General features: G+C 39.5%; 1 protein-coding gene across 1 annotated transcript in view; it reads left to right on the top strand.

Annotated features, from left to right (window-relative positions):
* SMPD3 (sphingomyelin phosphodiesterase 3) overlaps window positions 1-22,859 on the top strand; it is a 101,020-nt gene that overhangs the window by 46,749 nt on the left and 31,412 nt on the right. Inside the window, exon 2 of the mRNA XM_050311040.1 lies at window positions 21,039-22,659. Within this exon, the coding sequence (XP_050166997.1) occupies window positions 21,325-22,659 (1,335 nt within the window). The 5' untranslated portion in view covers window positions 21,039-21,324. The remainder of the gene's footprint in view (window positions 1-21,038; window positions 22,660-22,859) is intronic.

The following is a 22,859-nucleotide window of genomic DNA, read 5'->3' as shown; positions in this document are numbered from 1 at the left end:
CGATAAAGGATGCAGAACACAAGGTGATCAAGGCAAGGAGATGAGCTGTTCGAGTGCAATTGTGTACAGTTCCTAAAAAGACTAACAAATACACGAGAGATGTTATTAGACATTCTCTTTTGTTTGTGGATTCTCTAAAAGACTTCAAAGTGAGTGCACAGAGAGTGGAAGTCTATGCTAGTGACCTTTGGGAAAAAACCCACCAACACTGGAGCTGAAAACTCAGAGGGTTTTGTTTCCCTCTCTGCTACGGTGCAAACTCCTGAGGAGAGCTCGTCCCGCGCGGGTTTTCTCCTTTATGTTACGGAGTTTTTCTGACACTCTGGTGGGTTTATTTTCCTTGAAGCTTATGCTCTGCGAGTGTTTGCAGGCACAATTGGGCATCCAGGCATGCAGGGTTCAGAAATAACAAATAATAATAGCATTTCACCTCTCTTGTCTGTACTGTGATGGCAACATGTGTTCCATTAGCACTCTGATTGCAGTGCTCTTGTCAAGATTCTGTTTTTTGCTGCTGGATTCTGAAAGCATTTGATCAGTTGATCTTGGTAATGTGCTGGGCTTTTTCCCTAAGTCTTTCATAGCTGCTATCAGCAGGTGAAATTTTTAACAGTTTGATTCTATCTGTAAATAGAGGTAAATGAATAAATAAATGTTTAATGATTTTTATTGAACCAGAGAATCGGGAAGCTGTAGAATGTAAAGAGAAATTTCCTCTTTCTGCAATTTTTGTTCATAAAAGTAGATGAATAATATAAGGATCTCAATAGGACACTAGGTGCTTTTCCTTGCAGTCAGCAAATAAAAGTGTATTTTTTTACTTTAGCGAAACTTTCTTTAGTGTATGTTCTGCACCTACCCAATGTTTTAACTCTTTATTTTATGTAGTATATTTTATCAGCATTGCTTCTCCATTCTCTGATGACTGTAGTCATATAAAATGATCCAGATGGGCATTATTATTATTTGGATGGTGTTTCTACTCTGTCATTTTATCCCCATGATTTCTCAATTAGTGTTTAAGGATTAAGGAAGGAAAACAGCCCAGTGTTTTGAGGACAGAGTGCAGGACCCCAATCTGTGTTCTATTGTCTGCTGCCAGGACTGTTTCCTGGAGTTACCTCACCCAGAGAGTATGGTTGGGAAAACCCCCACAGGGTGAGTGCTCTTGGTCAGCCTTGTACTGAGCTGTGCTCAGCTGGTTTGAAAGCTGAGCTCTGCTCAGTTGTCTGCAATGGGGGGAACAAACTTGTGGAGGCCAATAGGGCCACATAATTTTCTGCAAGCTTCTGAGATTATTGTCAGAGATTTAGCCAAGTAACAGAATATTTTTAAACAGCTAATTGCAGCTCATTTCCTGTTCATGTTATCAGTTGTTTTGAATTCTGAGCTCTAAAGGTAGCTTTCAGTATGAACTCTCTGGCAAACGTATGTGTTAAGTTCAGAGAGTTCCTCTCTAAAGTCTGTGTACCTGAAAGGTGGAAAAATGAAATGGCTTTTAGGTATCTGTAAGAACAGAAGTCTTCTCTTAGATCACAGCCAGTTTCTTTATCTGTCCAAGACATCCTTAGAAAATAATCAGTAATCTGTCTTTCTTCCCTCCCCTCCTTTGTTCCCCATGCAATGTGTTAGGTGATGAAATAGGTGCATTTGGCAGCAGCTTTAAAGCACCTGAGATTAGATACCCTTCTGAGAGCACATGTAAGAGACCAAGATATGAAAATGAACAGCAGCTCCTTGCATTCTTACAGTAAGTGAGTAGTCTGAGAACGTGGAAAGCAGGGTGAAGTTTGTAGGTGGTGTTTGTCAGTAGATCAGTGTGCATCTGGAAGGGAGGTTGTTACCACTGTTATGGACTGACATAGGAGCTGAGTTCTGTGAACCCTGCAAGGCAAAGATGGAGGCTTTTTTGAGCTACTGACTTCTGAGGAGACCAGAAAATCCCACCTTTGATGCTTGGTGTGTGAGGAGGGGTAGATTTAATTCTTAATTCCAGGAAACTTGTTGCTCTTTCTGTAGAGGAGAAACAAAGGACGGACTTGTAGTGTTAGAAAAGTCAGAGCTGTAACGTTAACTCGCTTCCCTGGTGGCTTCCTATCAAAGATATTTTTGAAGGCATTTGAACACCAAACTGTTCTTTGTGCCTTTGAAAAATCCCTTATGTGAAAGCAGAGGTGATTTAGAATGGCTTATCCTACTTTAGAAGCTGGAAAATCTTTGATAACACTTCATACTGATTTCAGAATTTCAGGACAAACATTCTTAATCTTAATTAATTCTTAATAGTGGTTTGCTTACCAAAAAACTCATGCTGTCCAAACACAGTAATAAGGAGGCCATAGTGAATGCTTGGATACCTGATGTGGGTCCCTGAAAAGGATGAGTTGTGAGCAGTGTACCCTGAAAGAGATGCCTAACAGAGAGTAGTGCTTCAGATTCTTATTGACTGTTACATAGATATGCATTAGATTTTTCACAGTGTATCTCCATATTTATTGTAAACTGGATTTGGTGCTGGTACTAGTTTATTTCTAGCTTCTAAACCATGTTGGCTCGGATTCCCACTGAAGTTATTGATGGTTTTTTGGCATCGTGTATTAATGGTGGGTTTGTGTAGTCAGGGTTCTCTGAAAGTTCTTATCAGTCTTGAGCTACACATTGCACATAATTCCATGAAGGTTATTCCAAAGAATATGCACAGGAAGAAGAGCTACTCCTGGGCTACAGACTCGGTTTGCTCATACAAACTCAGTGGTGGTGTTCCCTTATCCTGGATCCCCTGGGAGGGGTTCCTGTGGGGTTGGCACCTGGCTGCCCTGGCTGCGGTCCTGACAGGGCAGCGAAAGAGTTGTTGCTGCAAAAAGGTGTAAAACTTTTGAGGACAAGATGTAGATCATAACAATAGTGATGGAGAGTTGCTCTTTATATACTTGTCAAATACCCATGTCCACACAAAAATACAGCTTGGTGACTATTTTTAGGATCATCATGTCCAACGAAATGTCAGGGTTTTTTGTATTTTCAGGGTTTCCTTTACTTTCAATAACATATTTCTTCTGCTCTAGATCTGGGGAAGAGGTATACTGCATTTATGCCTTTATTTAATGGTAGAACTAGCTTAACTTTCTAATTTCAGAGCTTGTTAACACAAACTGCATTTGAAAGTGGTGATTTTCCTTCAGTGAGGTTGCATTAATAGGGCTAAAAATTGCTCAGTAGCTACACGACATTTTAAAGAATTTTGTGATTTTTTTATGCCATGTAGCATCAGTTACAGCACTCGGTGTCCTTTTTAAGGATTGCAAGACTAGAAGGGACCATCTGGGTTATCAATACAAAGCCCTCACAATCGCAGGAAAACAGAGACAAACCTGGTGCACAAAGGCCCACAGAATAGTTTTTTTCCATGTACCCTCCCTCACCAAAGACAATAAAGTAGTTTCCGAAACCTTAAAACCAGGTAAAAAGTATTTTTAATTAAGAAGACTGCTGTGTCAGGCTCTATCATGGCCAAAAAGAAAAGCTAAAGCGTAATGAATTGCATACAAGTGGGGAGAAAAAAGAAAGCACTTACAATTAACTGAAAACAGGATTCAGAAGACTTGCAAATTTTTGCAGTTTACTTATGGTCAGTTGTGTTTCTGAAGGCAAAAATGAGCACTAGTTGGCACACAGGTTCCATATAAACCTCTTAGCACTTTGGAAGGGACATCAAAGCTGCTGAAGAATAGATAACCAAAGCAGAACTATCATTCTGAGCTACAAGGAACATTTCCTTTCATAGTATAAATTATCTTTGAGAGGAATATAAACTAACAATTATGAAAAGATAGTCTAGTAATGCAGTTATTCATTGTAAGCAATTTTTAGTGGGTTGATTTCAGGTTAATTTGGAAAAACAGCATCTTTTGTTCAGAGAAAGGAACTGTATGTGTTACCATAACATTATGCAGATCAGCACCCATTACAATAGCATTTATTTTTATAGGAGGAGATTTTCCTGCTGTGAGGGGGGCAGTCAGTTGTTTAGTTCCTTAATGAGTTCCAAAGAGTGCAATTCTTGTTTCTGTCTTAGTGTCTCTTCAAAGATGTACCTTTTTTTCCATGTCTGGGAGACAATGAACTTGTGAATGTTTACTTTATGTATTTGGAGTTTCTTAATCCACAAGGGTGCATAATGTATCGAATTAATCTTCATTAGAGATTTACACAGGAGGGAACTTCTTCTTTCCTGGTCCTTTCCCCTTCTCTATACACAGGAGACAGTGATATCCCTGTTGAGTTTTGTGTATTTTTTATTCTTTACATATTGCCTGTGTTTATTTTAAATTCCTTTTTATTGCTTTTATGAAGCTTTTGTTTCATAAAAATACTTTACCCATGTCTGAATGAAAGAAGTAATTTAATACTATGAAGAAGAATGAACTGGCAGTATGAAACATGCACACATGCACCACAGTGAATGCAGCATTTCCTTCAGCGTTCATGTGATGATTATAAAACTGCTTCCCAGTTCTGCTAATCAATGTTAATATATGCAAATGCATACATGGTTGTTCATGCACACCTACATGCTCATCAGTTCGTACAGAGGAACTCTTAGGTGAATAAAGTCATGAGCGTGGTTAGCACTGCACAGAGCAAGTTCCCTCCTGAGGACAAGTGCTCCCAGTTGTTCCCTGACAGCGTCCCCCTCCTGCCTTTTGGCCTCAGTCCTGTCCAGGTTGGGTAAGTGTCATGATGTGCTCCCATGCAACTTGTAACACAGTTAGGACTGGTGGGCAAATTCTGCCTTCAGATCTGTGCAGTTCCCACTGGCTTGGATTTGAGTGGTTCACAGAAACAAAAGGTTAAAAATGGGCCTCCAAGAGTTAGAGATGGAAGGAAAGACTGGAAATGTGGCTGTTGGTCTGCTGTCAGCTGCAGCTGTGGATCCCCACAGAGGGTGAGAATTTCTGCTGAGGTGTCAGGAGCAGATTGTGCTTCACTAATGGGAAATCTAGAAGTCAGGTTGTTTATCATAACTGTATTCTTAAACTGCACTTGCTTATACATTTAAAATGATTAAATTTCTTGCTATCTGTAGATATTATTCATCTTCATTTGGTGTATCTTAAAAGGATTGTGTTACTGTCAGTTGATTTTTAGTGATACCAAGAGAGGAATATAATATTGCTTGCCTCTTTATTGTTGTTTCTTATTTTGCTATTTGCATGCCAAGCGGTCTCTCTTGCTAAGTTCCCATCTTATGTCTGCAACAGACAAGGAGTAGCTTTCAGTAATCCCCTTGACAACATTTAGTAGATTGTGCTGAGTGCTAACAGTGTTTTAATTCTATCTCCAGTATCTCAGGGTGTGATACCAGGTACGAGCTGAGGAGTTTCCAATCCAAGCAGGCTTGGATTGAACAAACCTCTGTTTAAAAATAAAAGCCCCAGAAATGACTGAGAAGCACTCTTGAGCAGACAGAACCCTGTCCTTAGAAGATATTGAGGCTAAGTTTTCCCTCAGTAAGAGATGCGAAGAATTTGAGAGAATTAATTTCTTTTATTCCTTCTTCAGTTTACTATATTCTCATGTGCAGTTAGACAGCATGAATTTTGAAAGAGTTATTCTGGATCTCTGCATTTGCACAATGCTCTCAGCTCTCCCGCTGGCTGAGCTGCCAGCTGCTGGCCTTTGCAGAAAACTGGTGAACTGAGGCTTCAGTTGCCGGGGCATTAGGAATCCATCAAGGGTCTGATCTTGCTGGGGATGCTTTTCGAAGAAGGCCTCAAAGATTTCAGACCACAAAGATGAAGATTACCCTGCAAGAGACATAAAGCCCAGCTGAAGAAATATGAAAAATAATTGTAGCTCTTGTGTAGCAGCAGGTAGGGCTGCCTGCAGGAGGCTGACCTTTCCCTTAGTCCTTAGGTCACTGAAAGTGATGCTGTTTCATGTGTTTCTAATGACAGTTCATTGGAGGATTCCAATGTGGGTCTTTAGAGTGAAAAATATATTAATATGCTGAATGCTTCCAAATGGATATTTGGGGGGAAAGGGGGTGTATTTATTTGTGTTGCCAGAACTTTTTGGGGGGGGTGGTGGGGAGGGCAGATTAGTGCAAAATTAAGTAGATAGCAGTGTACATCTTTAATGTTAAATAGTTATGGCTACTGTGAGCTGCTGCTCTTGGTATGAGCCTTCTCTATGATCCAAGTGTAGCATCTCTCTCTCCTGTATTCTGCATTTGCACTGACATAATGATTCTGAACTTAGAATCAATAAGATGAAAGAATTAGTCATTATATATGAGTATTGTGTCTTTTCTTAGGGAATTTAATCAGTAACACCATTCACAATTAATTTGAACAAATCTAAGCAGGTTACAATGGGTTCAGGAGCAAGAATATATTCTTAAGTCAGACAACACCTCTATTAAGTGTTCAGATTAAAATTATAATTTAAATTAAAATTCAAGTGAGGCCCATTTCCCTTTAACCAATTTCTTGGAAATAATCACTGCTGAAGTACATGTTGAGCCTTTTCATTAACCTTTACAAGAAAGCTCTAAGTGTTGCTCCTTGGCTGAGATGTTAATATGCTAGTCATACTGATGACCTGTTCACAAAAGCTGAATTACCAGCTGCATTTGCATTGATCTACAGCTGAAGAGAGCTATTTCAGAGCTGAGTGTTGTTCTCCAGCTACAACTGTATATAGTTATTTGAGGGATAATACAACCAACATTAATTATGTTGATGAAAATGCATCAGTTTTTAATGTGTTGAGTATGAAATAAATGATTTTATATATATGATGGGAAATCTTGTACAGTGAATAATAATTTTTCCCTCAAAGACACCAAAATAGGCTGTTACTGCTCTCCTAAAAGCTGTGGGAAGGGGTGAGATAGAAGGCAAGAAATGGAGTCATCTCAGAGGGGAAAGTTACTTGACTAGCATTAAACAGCTGATTGTTGCCTCAAAGAATAAAATTGCCTATTTGCAGAGGGCAGCTCATCTTCTGATCCAGTGACTAGCTGCAGGTTCAGCAGCTCATTGGGCTTCCTCCTCCCTAACAAGCTGTGGCTGAATACAAGGTGTGTCGCTTTGCAGAACTGCAGCAGGTCAGCCAGCCTGGGCAGGGAACGAGGAAGTGCACACAGAGGCTGGGAGCTCCCACGGGGCAGGTGATGGAGGCAGCAGCAGTATTTCACTCTGCCTGGTGTCTGTGCCCCAGCTGCTGCCAAGTTTCGGAGTCACCGTCTCTCAGCTGCTCGTGTTGTGCAGTGGCGAGGAGGAAAAGGCAGGGGAGGGTTTGACTGGGACCTTGGATGACACAGAGATGTCAGAAATGGTAAAGCATATCTAAAAGTTTGTGACGCAGTGCTTTGTCCTGTATTGGTTGCCATAACCTAGTCTTTACTCTAGTCATCGAGTTTATCCTCCAGATACAATAGAAAAAAGGAATGCAAGTTATGTAGAATTACAGAGTTAGGCTGTTGTGGAGAGGTCCCCCTTTGTCCTGGCCTGACAGTCCAGTTAGTGGTAATGATGGAATTAACTGTCTCTTTGAGATGAAAGCCAGTGACAAGAGATACAACTCTGGTTCGTTTCTGTAGTATTTCTCCTCAATTTAGCATGTCTTGAAGGTAGGGTTCTAAACCTAAAAGCAGGTAAAAGTACTACGTGTGCTGTATAAATACAAATGAGTAGAAACAAGATGTATTAGCAGTACTTACATGTCTGCATGCATTAAAAGAGAACTGTGAAACAGAAAATGTTAGGCAGAATTAAAAATAAGGCACGTTGCAAGATTTGGGTTTCCTGCTATGTGAATGGCAAAGTCTTTTGTTGGTGATGAGCTTTTTTGTGTAGTTATACCAAACTTATTCCTGTTGGGGGAATTTCCATAAAGTAATAATAATAATTAATTCACTTATACTCCCCCAAATATGAAGAAATAAGAGTAGTTTGAAGGGTTTTTCTAAGGGGAAAAAGATGTGGTCACAGCTCACAGAGAAGAAGAAATGAGGACAAATATGTCCTATACCTAGTAAATCACTAAAACCTAGGCTCAGTAGCTTTTTCTCTGTAGAATTTTTGGCAACAGTATCATAAAGCAAAACAGAAAGTTAAGTCACACATCCTACGTTCTTATGAATTTGAGTATTTGATGGGAAAGTTGCCTAGATTACCCACTTATCAATAAGATTTTTTTCTCATTGACTTACAGTATAAAGTCTCTCCTAGCCTCACCATGTGAAACTGAATTACAGTAGTTAAACCTCATCAGCTTTCAGCCTCCTCGTACGAGGCACAATATCAAATGATCCTCAGCTGCTCCTCAGTCTCCCTGTGGAGAAACAGCTCGTGACCATTGTGCTTCCTGAGAGGTCTCGAGTGCGTTGCTTCAGGCAGAGACCATCTCTTTTCTAGGTAACTGTTGAGTTTAGACTGAGGGTATTCAGAACACAAATTGTTCCAAGAATTGTGTGTGTGCTGATGACAGGGGTAGTTTGATATGTGAGGGTTTGACTGCTCAGTGACTGTCTGACAAATATGCTGCGGTCTGTGAGTTCGCTTGTAAGGGGAATATGATTTTTACATATCATAAAAACTACTTTATAGTGATAGTTCTGTTTTGATTCTTCTGCTGATGGTATTTTAGCATGAAGCATTGTATATTTTGTAAAAGCAAGCAAAGTTGTAATTCGAGGAGAACTGACTGAAGCTCTTTTCTCTTTACGTTGCGACTTAGGGAGACGACTGAGTTTAAAAGAAATATTAGTCTGGTGAAGTGCCAAATCAGCGTGATACCAGCACAGTTGGTAACCAACATATGCATGGTTAGTTGATAATTCTGATTATCCCAGAGATATAATCCCAGAGATTATTCTCTTTTGAAAAAACACAGTTTTTCTGGTGAATACTTAAAGCATTTGGACACTGAAAAATCTTAATGCTTACATGGCAAGCTGACACAACGTGATCAGTGGCATTCTAAGCTTTTGCAGTTCAAAATATGCCATCACTCTGCCCTCAAAATAAAGGCAGAGGTTTATATGTTTATAGGAGTCACAAGTGGTTCTTTGAACCAAATCTATGCATACAGGAGTCATTTGTTCTCAGTTGTCTCATTTCCAGCCAGGAGCACATCCAGAATGGTAAACACAAGGTCCAGTCTTTGGATCAGTATAATTTAAAATCTAACACTGAGATTGTCAGTGTCAGCAAGGGTCCCTGTGGTTGATTGTTGCAGCGATGGGCTTTAAGAAAGGGTCATTCCACACAGTGGAATATAATCACTAAATTAGTTTATAAAGCCTTCCATACACTCTGTTTCAGGCAACCTTTTATTTCTGTTTATGATACTGCATACTGAAGCCTAGGATTTTATAGGTGAATTCTTAAATCAGATTCATGTGAGTCATCCCTATACATTTAGTCTTCAAAAACCCAGTGTAGTAAAGATCGAGTCATTCAGCTCAGTGCTTCCATGTGTTTGGGCTTGCAGGTGATATGTACAAGCTGTCTGAAGTTCAATTCTATTTGGCTTCTCTGCATGTTACACTGTTAGCCTTTGTCACACTGTTTTTAACAAGCCTTTATTTTGAAAGGCAATCAAATTATGGAAGAAAAGGTCAGTAATAGGAGATCTCCCATGGAGGAGTTTGTGGGAGCTGACACCAGTATGCAGGTCCCTTGTGCCCTGGTGGCAGAAGCTGCCATTCAGCACTATCAACTTAATTTGCAGGTGGCATCAACTGTCATGTGTAGTATTAAAGGGCAAAGTGACAATTTTACACTGAGTACTACTCGAGTTCCTTTACTGACCGGGCAGGCCTGAAAAGCCACAGCTACAGTCTGAACAAGGTTTCAACCTGGCTGAATTACTTGTTGCAAATCTGTTGTGTAGATTTGTGGGTATGAGCCATTGTAAGTGGACTCAGTGAAGGACTTTCAAAATAGGGTCCTAATTTAAATCCTTCAGTTTCCAGTGTATGCCTGTTATATAAATGTAATGTATGCATGTGTCCTGGAACTACAGCAAGCAGCTGTAATGTGGCTGGGGATGCAAATAGCTCAGAGAGGCCTTGGACAGCCCGTACACATTTGCCTGTAGAGATCAATGTTAATTACAAAAGCAGTTGTTTCCTCAAAAATTGTTTGTCAGAGTTCTTGCAATTGAAAAGAGGGATGAATGTGATAAAACAAGGCAGCTATTTGGTTTCCGAGAAATACTCACAAACATAGAATTAGTGCTTTTATTTGTTGTTGTTCTGCTTTCTTTGCTTTCAGATAATGTTGGAGCACAGAAAATCCTGGGTTGTAGAAAATGAAAAATCAGTAAACCTGCATTTCAATAACAGTTGACTTCAAAGAACATCTTTGATTCTGGAGGAGTGGTTTTGGAACTGAAGTGAACTTCCTTTGAATTTACTTAGGTTGTATTCATGCCTTCCTTTCTTCTGTTAGCTGCTTGTAATTTCATTGATCTGTAAATGTATCAGCAGTATATCTGAAAACATGGTATAACAATGACAGAATTAATATGCCAAGCAGCATGTGAAGGCACTTTGACAAGTTTGAGGTTTACCAACAGTAAGTTTAAAAGATTAGGTTGGAGCTCTCCAAGTGACCTACATGAGTTGTTTACTGAGTCTCATAATGCTGAAAATCAAGTTGTGTTATCAGCTGAGTGAGCAGCAAAGTCTTACCACCTTCAGTGCTTACCAGTTGGGCTTCTTTGCCTTAGTGAGCCAGTCATAATTCTCCATTAGTTTCAGGATAATAAATTCAGCAAGTAATTTTGATCTCAGCTACAAAATTACTTCTTTAAATGCACAAGACACTCTGAGATACAAAGGAAAAATTATTCATGCATATTAAAAACAGAACACAAACTTTTAAAATTTAGTAGAAGAGGTTTTTTGTCTTTGGAAGGATGAAGTGGCTGGATCTTGCATATACTGGCCTTATGGCTTTTGGCCAGTAGTATTTTCCCTCACAAAAGATCAATAATCCTTTTAACCAGAATGAATAGTGGAACCAGCTGGTGGTACCTGCTTTCAGAGTTCTATGTGAGTTCAGGGATCTCCTCCCAGGCCCTGCCCAGCTTGACAACACTTACTACAAAATGTACCAGCAATATTTAGGGACTTTTTGGTTGTTTTGGCTGTAGAGCTCAAGAGGGAATGAAGGTGGCTTGGAAATGAATGCTCCTGTTCCCCAGGAAAAGGTCATTCATTTTGCAGTAGCTGGTGGGTTATGCTGGTCCTGGGGTGTCTCTGGGATAGCAGTGTGCTGCTCACAGCTAAGGTAGTTACTTCTCCTGATCATATTGCAAGTTGTCCTTTTGGTATGAAAAGTTTGATGTTTAATTGTATAGACATCAGTGTTTTTTTCTTACCTGTAGCCAAGACACAGTGGAATTTGAAGTTCTTTTTGTGTGCTGTACAATACAGCTTTGTGTCACTGCACAAGGCTTCTGGGCCCTTCATTTCACAGATAACACCTGTCAGATTCATATAACAAAATAAGAATAAAAATTAGTGTTTTCTTTTGTGAATTCCTTTCACTAGAGGAAATCCAAAGACTTTTTTTTTTCAGTTTTGCTGGTGCATTTACAGCACATAACAAAAACTGTCTGAGATAAAAATCTACTGTACTTTGACTCCCGTTGATAGTGAAGCTCATTACACCCCCATTATAATTATTACCCTCTTTATGTATACCTCGTTAAACACTTCAGAAGCTGGCATCCAGGGGATGCTGTTTTAAGAAACTATTTAAGTGATCAGGATGAATTATGTAAGATAGTAACAGTATGTTCCTTCTGCATCACTTCAGATCTTACAAAATTTGGGGTGCATAATAATCAGAATTATACAAATAATATTATTCAATCTAGCAGTTCTCTGATGCTTTCCCAGTATACATTTGCTTCACTAATGCAAATTTACCTCTGGGAGCAGTCCTACTAAAGACAATATAGAAGTACAAACCGTGGCCAAAAACAAATGGCATCTCTACCTGCAATACTCAAATAAAAGTATGTCCTGAGAAGTGTAGCATAGGCAAGGGGCAGCCAGCAGAGGTAAAAAGGCAACTAATAGCTAACAAAGATAATTTAAAAAAAAAAAAAAAGGCATTTGTGTTTCATCACTGAAGTTGTACCATTCCTGACACAGACTCTCAGTTGTTGGTATATGACATCTTCAGCTATGGAGGGAGAATCAGAGAACCCTCCAAAAAATTAACAGTGTCAGAAACGTTACCTTTCACAACTTGCACCTTTTCCTTTGGGAACAGTTCTGTCACACGCAGGAGATAATGCAAACTTGCACTGACATATGATTTTCATTTCAGTGCTGAAGAGCTTCACTTCCAAGATCATTACATTCAATATATGAAAGCCTGCATTTCTAGTAAAGACAATTGAATTTTTAGAAATGTATTTCTGCTCTACAAAATGACTCTTAAAAATTGAATTCTGAAGTGAATCACAGGGCAAAATGAGTTTATTTAATAGCAGGACAAGACTATGTTGGTTTGGAAGATGTAGCAAAAGTCTCTCCAGTTTAGGCATTGCATTAACAATCCTCCTGTGTGAATGCTGTACTGCTTAGCTCTTCTATAAACCTAATAATTTGCACAGACATTTGACATGCCTGGTGATGCTCTTTGAAAACAATGGACTGCACAGTGACTCTGGAGAATGGAACAAACTTGACAAATACATCGATGCAGGTCTTGTAAAAACAGCCCCATGTTTAACTTGCTGTGGTAGAACTGGCTGTGTAGCAGTTACTAAACCCAACCTTTCTGAAGCTAAAATTAGTTGCTTGCACTGTGAATATGCATCAGAGAGCTGGTAAAGAAAAGAAAAAAAAGAGAGAAGCCACTTTGTGTTTTTTCTGGCTATGTTTGGCCCAAATTTCAATGCACTTCATCCTGTTCCCCCTGGAATAGCAGCATATATATGTCCATAGTACCTTGTCTTCTTGCTGAACAGTTGTAATAGTGAAACTTGCCTGAGTGAATAAAAGCAGCAGTGAGGATCTAGGATGTTTGCTTTGCATCTTAAATACTGAGATCAAGTTGTTTATACTGGAGGTAGGCCTAGGTCTGTTTTGAATCAGCACTTCAGATTCTCTACAGCTTTGTTATTTGTATTGAGCTCTTATTTAGACTTATCTTATATTCCAGCGTATGGAAATATCATGCATGAAATACCATGCATGAAAATCTAATCTGGAAACACCACGCATTGGTGCACATAACTTCTGGCTATTTATTGAGGAACAGCTGTTTCAATTAAACATTTTACTTTCAATCATAATAAAAAACTAGTAATAGGTTGACTCAGTAGAAATTTTCAAAAGCACATTAAATATTTAAAGAAGTTTTTTTCTGCTGATGGCTAAGAGAAGCATCTAGTGTCTGTCATCTCTTAGTGATCACACAAGAACACTGCAGGACTTCTTTTGAAATATGTATACAAATACTCTGCCTCTCCTGCTTCTTCTGGATGTAGGACACTTCCTGTTTTCATTGTAGTTCCAAGAGTAATCAAAATATGGAGTGTAAAATGAAATATCTGTAGATTGTCCTGATCTTTACAAATGCATTTAATAACAGAAACCCACAGAATTTTAAAGGAAAATAAAAGTCCACAAAATAGTGAGGAACTTTGTATGCACATATGCATACCCTAACAAAGTAGCTGCTCATTTTCCCTCATTCGTTATTTTTTTTCTTTTCAGGTTCTTGTCAGATTCTTTTTCTGGTTTATGCTACTCTCTGATTTAGTGGTAGAAGTGGTAGAATGTTCCATATTTAGCACATCTTCTCTTGTTTTGTTTCTAAACAGGGAACACTTTGATTAATGACAACACAATTTTGATATTTCAAGGATACACAGAATTTTGTATATACTACAAAACATGAGATTACCCTTTATTCTTGTTTTTCCACAGAGATACAAAAAATTTTGGTTCAGAAATGAGATTCCCCTTTCCTCATCCCACCTCAAATTTTGCGTTCACTTTTTTCTACCAAATTCCCCCACAACTCGTGCACGAAAGCAGTGATGTCTGAGGAGCAGAAACCTCTGAAGCACAGAATCTGGAAGGCTGAAAGCATCCAGGTGTGAGCCAGGATCTGCTCTGCCCACGGACAGCAGGGAGACTGGGGCAAGTGAGTGCAAAGGGCCAGAAGCCTGGTTCCTGCCAGCAGTGGTACCAGACTGAGAGCATGGGCTGGCACTGAACTCTGCCTCCTGTGCTGTGCCAGGGACGTGTCCAGAACACACTGAGCGCATTGCCCACTTTGTCAGGGCATTTTGGAAGGGAAAGAGGAAGGATCAGCATTTTCTGTGTAAGACAGTGATTAACAAAAAGTGAAGTAAATCTTAGGATGAGTGAGAAACATATTGCAGTCCTTCTGTTTTGCATTTTTGTGAGAGTGAAAGGTTTTTTCTGACAATGCCACGGTGGCAAACACATTAAACAAACGCTGCAGGGTTGTGGTGGCTCATCCTGAAGGGGAAGAGAGCACTGGATTCATAGATGTCTGTGATTGGAAAGTACTGGCAAATGTTCAGAGCCTTTAAAAAAAATTTAGTTTTATTAGTAAATTATGCACTTGGCATGGAAATCGGTATGTTAGTCCTTTATCTTCCAGTATAAACACACAGTGGTCCATTTTGAATAAGGGGCAGGGTGAAAGAGAAGAGCGAAAGACATTAAAGAGAGGGAGAAGGAGAGAAAAAAAAGGTCCTTGCTCCAGTGTTGATCCAGCATCCTGGGATGTGCATGCCTGGGATTTGTGGGAGGTATGTTTTTACAGATAAGTTTTCCCTACCCTGGAGCCAAGTTTCTCCCTTTCTATACAAATTAGTTACGATGTGCTGTTTGTTCTTCTTGACCCTTCTGGAAATGAGTCAGAGGCTTTGGGGGTCTTTGGTGGTCTGGATTGCCCCTGCTGAACTGGCCTTTGGTTGACAGTCCATGGCCATTCTCAGCCTCCTTCCTGCCCCTGTGCTGTGTTGTGCTCGTCTCCAGGAGCCAGAACAAGGATGTTTCTGCCAGAAAAGTGCTGCCCTACCTCTGCATGACCCCTTCTCCGGCCACATCCTGTTCTTTCTCACAGCATGTCCTTACCAACAGTCCCTGCTGGCTCCACCCTGGCAGGCTGTGGGTGTTTGGGACCTACACAGCAGCCCCTTGTCTCCTGGCTGCCACGGTGTCTCCACAGACCCAGAGCTGCAGAGTGCTGTAGTTAAGGAGTAGATTCTTGGCGTGCCTCTCACTGGGCATCACTGCTCTGCCAGAGGTGCCCAGCACGTTACCCCACAGGAGCCAGCCAAGGGTTGCAGTTAGAACGTGGCACGAGACTTCCCAGAGTAAACCTGCACGACATCTTCTCTCTGCTTTCTTAGGAGTGCTTTTAAGACAAAGCACCAAAAAGATTTTGTGATCTTAAGTAGTTCATTCAGGAGTACTTGAGCGATGAATAGCTTTGTAATATCTGAGCAAAATTTAGCCATGCTTTCTGTAAACGTGGCAACAAGTGTTCTCTAAGACAAGGTGCTAAGAGACTGGGTGGGATATTTTGAAATTCTCATATATTGCTAACTATCTCCTTTTATGTCTTACTCTGTAAGAAGAAATGGAAATCTGAGAGGATTGGCATACTTTAATCTACCAGTGCAGTGAAATGAATTTACAAATAAGTAAACAGAATATTTTTGTGTGAATTTGTCACCATGTTTGAAAAGCTGCAAGTGTGGAGTGCTCTGGGTCATTTTTTGTTTTGTTTTGTTTTTAAAAGGAGAATTTTAATAGACTTATGTTTAGCTGTGTGAAAATAGGCTGAGTGTTTTTGTTGCATGTGTCAGAGCAATTTGATCTTAAATCTTGAGTTTGAATTCTTGCACTGACATAAGAGTAAGTTTGGGGGGAAAGATTCAGTATTTCTGTGTTGAGTTTTGAGTAATGCTGATTTTTATATGATTATCCACCATACAATTAGGTCTCTGAATCCTAAGGAAATATGTCTTTGTCAGTAGAGCTGGAAACTGTGAGTTAAGGAGTCCAGTCTCAGGGTTTCCATGAAAACTTATTCAAGTTACAAATGCTCTCTTTTTCCAATTTTCCATAAGTAGAACATGAATAAATGTGCTTTAATTTTCTTTATAGGAGTAGCTGTGTTTTAGTTCAGTTGCATTGTATTTTAATTTCCTTTATAAAGTATTTTGAGAATTGCAGGTAAACTTTTTTATAGAGAAACTGATATTTATTGGCAGGGATTTGTGTTGGATTTGCTGTCAGTTAACATAACTTTTCTTTGCCAACTTTCAGACCAATTTCAACAGTATAAAAATACCTACTCCAGGGAAAATTGATTACTTTATACTTCTCTTGAATCTTGGACTAACCAGAAGCCTGAAGGCTCAAAGTGGTGCTTGAGAAAGTACAGCTTTTCATTTTACAGGGAGCCTGTGCCCCCTGACAATTTATGGGCAAGGCATGGCTGTAGTCTGGAGGTTTTAGATGCTGAAAGACGAGTAGGAAAAATTTTATCTCCACTCCTGTATTGGGCACCTAAAGCCAATACTGTTCTGTCTCACTAAGATTTGTTAAACAAACCATCTACAAAGATCAGATTTATGTAGCCATTATTGAATTACTCCAGCTTCTGTAAAATACGAGGTAAAGCACACTAGAAGGTGATTTTGTAAATAGAGCCCATTCTGTCTCTGTTGTATAAACACAGCTCAGTGTCACAGATTCATGGGGTTGTGCACTGCACTTGTCTCATCACCAAAGTACACCAAATAAGGTCTCAAAATAGAGAGTGTTTAGCTTTCCAGGTGCTGAGTGAGATCACCAAGTGGGCAGATGAACTTTGTCTAAATCTTGCCTGATAGCAAAGCTTTTCTGAAAACTTTAAGCTGTCTGAAGTATTTGCTGTTATTTTCAGCCATTAGAGGATATGCTATTGATTCTATTTCTTACCAGTTCCTAAGACCATAAATAGGAATTGACATTTGGAAATATGTGATTGTCTTCCATATGAGAAGAGACAGTTCTGCTGATTAGGATATCTTGGTATGAATTACAAGAAGTTACTCAAACAATGCAATTAAATTTATATTTTAAAGTAATGGCCTTGCTGATCATAACTGGCATTGGTTGCTGTGTTACTTTGTTTGCATAACCAGGGTACTTTTAGAGGCATGCATGGCATTGACCCCTCTAAAATACAACAGAAACTGCCAGTCTGCCTCTATTTCCACTGAAAAAAATATAATTGAAGAAAGTTTCTGGCATCCAGATTTTTAGGTGAGTCTTCATGCCTTAAAATGAAGTAGAAATAAATGCCCTGGTAAAAAGTTCCCTCAGGGCACACATTTGACTAGTCAACTGATGTTTACAGGCTGGTATTGGTGCATTCACATTCAGTAAGAGAATGCTCAAAGTTTTGGAGGTGTATTTTACAATATGGAGTTGGTTTGGTGAAGTTTTCGGGGTTTGGGTCAGACCCCCAGGGAGTACAGCTGGTGTACTAATACACCAACTGTCTGTTCACTGCTGGGATCACAATGCTTCAAATCACATAGACAATAAGGAAGTAAAGGTAACAAAAAGTCAGTACAGTCTAAACAAACTGCTTTTCTAGAATCCAACTTTAGATACATACTGCTATGACTTCCACTGAAGGCCAAGCAATTGTCAGGATTCAAGAAAAACTAGTTTTAATGGACCTATGTAAATTACCTATGTCAAGTTACCTATAGGGTAACTTTCCAAATCAATCATTTCGGCAGTTTTATTAATTTTTTTAAAAAAATAATTATTCTGCCAGTGATTTACAAGTATTTTTAAAAATACAGCTGAGATATTACTTTGAAGAAATCTTAGTTATCTGAATTTGAAAGTTTTAGTTTCTAAGCAAAAGGAAGTTAAAACTTTTCTGCACATTTCTAGACTGTCCACATAACCTTATGGCAACGTTTCTTGTTTTTCCTCTGTTTCTCTACCACTTGTTGACTTGTATAGTTCTTTGTTTAGTTTGCAAGTGATGTTGGAGCTAGGAGCATGTCTTTTGATCTAAGATGTCTCTAGCATACTTCTGGGCATAATTATAATCATAAAAATCTTTCAAACCTTTCCGCCTGATGTGTTGTTGTTACTGAAGTTGAGATGTTTTATACTACCACCATAAAAAAACTTAAAGTCTATTTTTAGCCTTCAAACATATAGAAAGTAATAAAAACAATTAAACAAAACTTCAATTTACGTCTTTGTAGCATACAAAAATATCTGTTTCATTGCAGTATCTTACATTCTCCCTTAATCTCTCAAACCCCTCTGAATAAAGCATTGGATTACCAAGTAATACCCTTCATCACGAGGAATTAGGCACTTTAGCTTTAGGCTCCATCTAAAACCATTGCACTAGAAGAGATGTTACTGACGTCATATTTTCCAAGGTCCAGTTGAATCACATGGTGCCTTCCCTCACCCTTTAAGATCTTGTTAAGATAAAATCTGTCTCTTATGACTCTCTTAATTCTCTTTTTTGAGTGGCTTTGAGACACTAGTATGCATGTGACTTTGTAGCAAACAACCAGTGAATCTGTAACAGAGCTTTGGCAAGTTGTGTGATTTCCTTCATCTGTAAGTGTAATAAATCAGGATAATAATTTACTTGGAAGAAGAGTGCTTTTAGTTAGGGTCTTGATGTGTCCATCTCTTCTGTCTCCAAATGCAAAAATGTAAAGGACATCTAGCTAATGATTCTGTTCTCCTTTTTCTGCAGCAATGATATATTAAAACTTGCTGTGGTACCAGAGTTTTCAAACTTTTGTATTATTAGTTGTGGGAATTCTATTAGAATTTATGAAATAAAATGGATGGAATACATCTCTGTACTCAAATCCCTATTGCCTCGCCACTCAGCAGGCTGGCAGTGAGGAATACAGCTGGCACCTGGGCAAAAATTGTCCTGATTTTTAAAGATACTCTCCCTTTTTAAGGCAGAGGAAGTGTAGGAGTCTCCAATGTGGCCTTGAACCATCATTCAGTCTTCAATGTTTACAAAGAATTACGTTCTTGCTAAAAGTTGTTAAAAAAAACCTCGGTCAACCAATTTGCTTTATGACATTTGCTGTGCAGTCTTACCCCTGAAAGGATTTGTGATTGCATTCATTTCTCTTCCTCTTTTACTAATACACATGTTGGATCTGCAATAAGCATGAATTCCTTTGATACAGTATGTCCCCATAATCTAGATCATTGCTCTTGTGAAGCTATTTTAGTTGGGCATTTCATGGTTTACTGGACAGGTTATTTATCTTGTAGATTATTGATAACTGCAGTCCATAGCAGAACTGGCAAGAATTGTTGGATTGGTTTTGGGTTTTTTTGACTTCGGCACATCATTGAGCAGCGTTGACTGCTCCATCTACAAATTGTCTCTTGATGTCGTGTTCCCTTAGTAGTTGTAACACCCTGTCATCATAGACTTAAAAAACACTTATCTACAGAAGACCAAATTAGGCAAATTTTTATGGATCCTTTGTGCTTCTGCATTTTTTGTGGTGTGTTGTTTTAAAATAGTAAAAGTCAAGTTGACCTTACATTGTGCAACACAACTGCAGCTTTCACCAGGAAGGTCGTCAGCCTGGAAGTTGGAATATAAGGTTTGCAGTTTGTCCTCACTTCACATATCCCAAACACGATGTTCTGTTTACCCTTGGCACTGCTGTAAGCAAGAACCTTTCTGGTCTGCTGAGTGATTATGTAAATAGGGCTTTCATAAAGCATTTTAAGTATCCAATAGAACAGAATAACTTCTTTACGGTTTTTTCTTTTCTAATGGTAATTATGTAATTCGGGTAGGTTTTAAGTTATTTTTTCTATCTGATATGTTGATGCCAAAGTCTCTTTTGAGCATTTTTACTGAAGACTCCTAAAAATCATTCGGGAAAACAAATCTGCTAGGCTTCCCTCTATTATCAACATCCCAAAATGCCTTTGGCAACAAGTAAATGCCAAGCATTTGTTATTTGGCACTTGACTTGTCACTCATTTCTGTGAACTCAAACATGTAGCATGAGTTTGTTAAAGTGATGCTTAGCTAACAATTGAAACAAAACAAAAAAAACCCCTGCCCTGATCCAACCTTTCCAATTTCCATCTAAGTAGTACCCTCAGGGCAAAACTGCATAGGACAATACAGCCCTTGAAACAAGTGAGTGGTGCTGGCAAAAGGTGCAGGGGAGCAATGGTAGGGGCTGTTTTGTGGCAGAAAACCAGCTTGTTTTTCTTCTACCCTCCACACCCCCAGCTTTTTTATTTTTAATCAGGTTTTGGTGATCTTTTCCTGATATCAGTATGTATGTATTTATTAAACATCATTCGATCTCTTGACATTCTCCCTAAGGTCGTTCCTTGCATGCCCAGAGCACAGTAGTTAAAAGCAGTTGTGTTGTGGTCCCACCATCCTTTTCAACACAGGTGCTTTCTGACTCTTTCTTCGCTACAGGATTTGAGTACCAACTATTTTGTTTTGCTTTTGAAGGTGTTAATAGTTTTGTCCACACACAACCTGATTTTTCTCATTCTATTTTAAAATTTGATTTCTTCTTCTAGTCAGTTTTTGTTACAAGGCCCTGTCACTATCTCACCAGAATTTTCTTCCCTTTGTAACATCAGGCCCCTAAAAATTTGATGTCTTTGGTTAATCTTGACATTTACTAAATACCTCAGGTCAGAATTTCCCAAGTGGTAAGACAGCTTTTGAAAGACCAAATCTCTCTTCAGAGGAAAGATGTGAAACTGGTTTTTATATTTGATTAGTATTGTTTCCTTCAAAGCTGAAAATTGGAATTTAAAAACACAAATGTAAATGACAATTAATGTATATTTTGCTTAAATTTTCCTTCTACATAATAAGCTTCTAATTGTTGTGAGAAAATCTGAGTCTGCTTTAACTTCCAATAACCGTTATATATGTTTTGTCTTTTTTTTTTTTTTTTAGGTTTCCCTTTTGCCTCTGGAGTGTTTCATTATGGCAGCCCCCAGTGAACAATGACATCCTTTGACAAATATAGATGCCAAAAAGCCCGACGAAAACAGTGGCCTTGTTTCATTTTTACTCCAACACAGTGAAATGATGCTCTTAAAGTTTTGTTACTGACTCTCACTGGAAAAAAAACAAAACTAACTGGACCTTTTTTCCCCAGCCCTCTCCCAGTGTTCTTGTGGATGCTTGACACAGTGACATCATGTAGTAGGCCCTGAAGTGTTGTCATAATTGAGTTGCAATGGTTTTGTACACTTCTCCATTTCCCAACAGCTTTCTGTCAGTTCTGCATTCTTTTTCCTGGGGCCTGATTTTCCCATGTTACTGGCTAGCAGACAGGCTCGTGGGCTCTTTTGTTCCAACCACCTACGAGAAACGGCAAAGAGCAGATGACCCCTGCTATTTTCATGCACTCTGCATCATTATCACCACTCCCATCTACCTGGCACTGTTGGCAGCCTCTCTTCCTTTTGCTCTGATTGGCTTCTTGCTTTGGTCCCCACTCCAGTCAGCCAGAAGGCCATATATCTACTCCAGACTAAAAAACAAGCACCATGCCAATGGAGCCGCACTGCTCACTGAATGGAAGGCTGCAGGGAGTGGGAAAAGCTTCTGCTTTGGCAGTGCCAATGTTTGCCTGCTGCCTGATTCGCTGGCAAGATTCAATAATGTTTTCAATACACAGGCGAGGGCTAAAGAGATTGGCCGGAGGATCCACAACGGGGCAAGCAGACCACAGATTAAAATATACATAGATTCTCCTACCAACACCTCCATCAGTGCAGCGAGTTTTAGCAGCTTGGCCTCCCCCCAGGGGGGAGAGAACACCAATCGTACTGTTAACGCTGGCATCAAAAGGACAACATCAATGGAGTACAAAGGAGACCACTCTGCCTCAAACAACAGCGAGGAGAGAGAAGATAAAGGTGGAAGTGGAGAGCCAAATGAGGGAGAGGAAAACACTTGCATTGTCCGTATAAATGGAGAGGACAATGACCACATGTCAGACACAGAAACAGACACCGTCAATGGCCAGGCTCATGCCAGTGGCCCAGCAGAGCCCTCGCTGGAAGGTGATGCAGAGATCTCAAAAACACCTAACCACAAACAGAAGGAAGGAGATTCTGGGAGTTTGGACAGCTACTCTGCCTCACGAGAGTCCCTGGTGAAAGTCCGTGTTGGAGATGGTACAGTGGACCAAAGCACTGTCAACAACAAGCTCCTCTACAAAGCTTCAATCATGAAGAAAACTTCAGTGCGGAAAAAGAAACACACAGATGAGACCTTTGATCATGAGATCTCTGCTTTCTTCCCTGCCAACCTGGACTTTCTGTGTTTGCAGGAAGTGTTTGACAAAAGAGCTGCGGAGAAATTGAAAGAGCAGCTCCACCACTATTTTGAGTACATCGTCTATGATGTTGGGGTCTACAGCTGCCACGGCTGCTGTAGCTTTAAGTTTGTGAACAGTGGTCTGCTTTTTGCCAGCCGCTATCCTGTTATGGATGCTGCCTATCACTGTTACCCCAATGGAAGAGGAATGGACTCCTTGGCTTCCAAGGGAGCCTTGTTTCTCAAGGTAAGAGCCTTTTTGAAGCCACAGATATTGACTCTATGTATGTGACAAGTTACAAAGTTACATTACTTTGTCCTTTCTGTTAGAGTTCAGAGGCAATATTCAGATTTAGATTTCCTGATATAACCTATATATGGGTCTCGTAGCCTAGACACTGGATTAAAATGATGGATGTGCATGAAATAATGAGGGACTTTTGGGGG

Source organism: Myiozetetes cayanensis, unplaced genomic scaffold, assembly GCF_022539395.1.
Source record: "Myiozetetes cayanensis isolate MyiCay16 unplaced genomic scaffold, myiCay2020 scf16, whole genome shotgun sequence".
Classification (NCBI taxonomy): Eukaryota; Metazoa; Chordata; class Aves; order Passeriformes; family Tyrannidae; genus Myiozetetes; species Myiozetetes cayanensis.
This window is presented reverse-complemented; position numbering and strand designations above follow the sequence as displayed.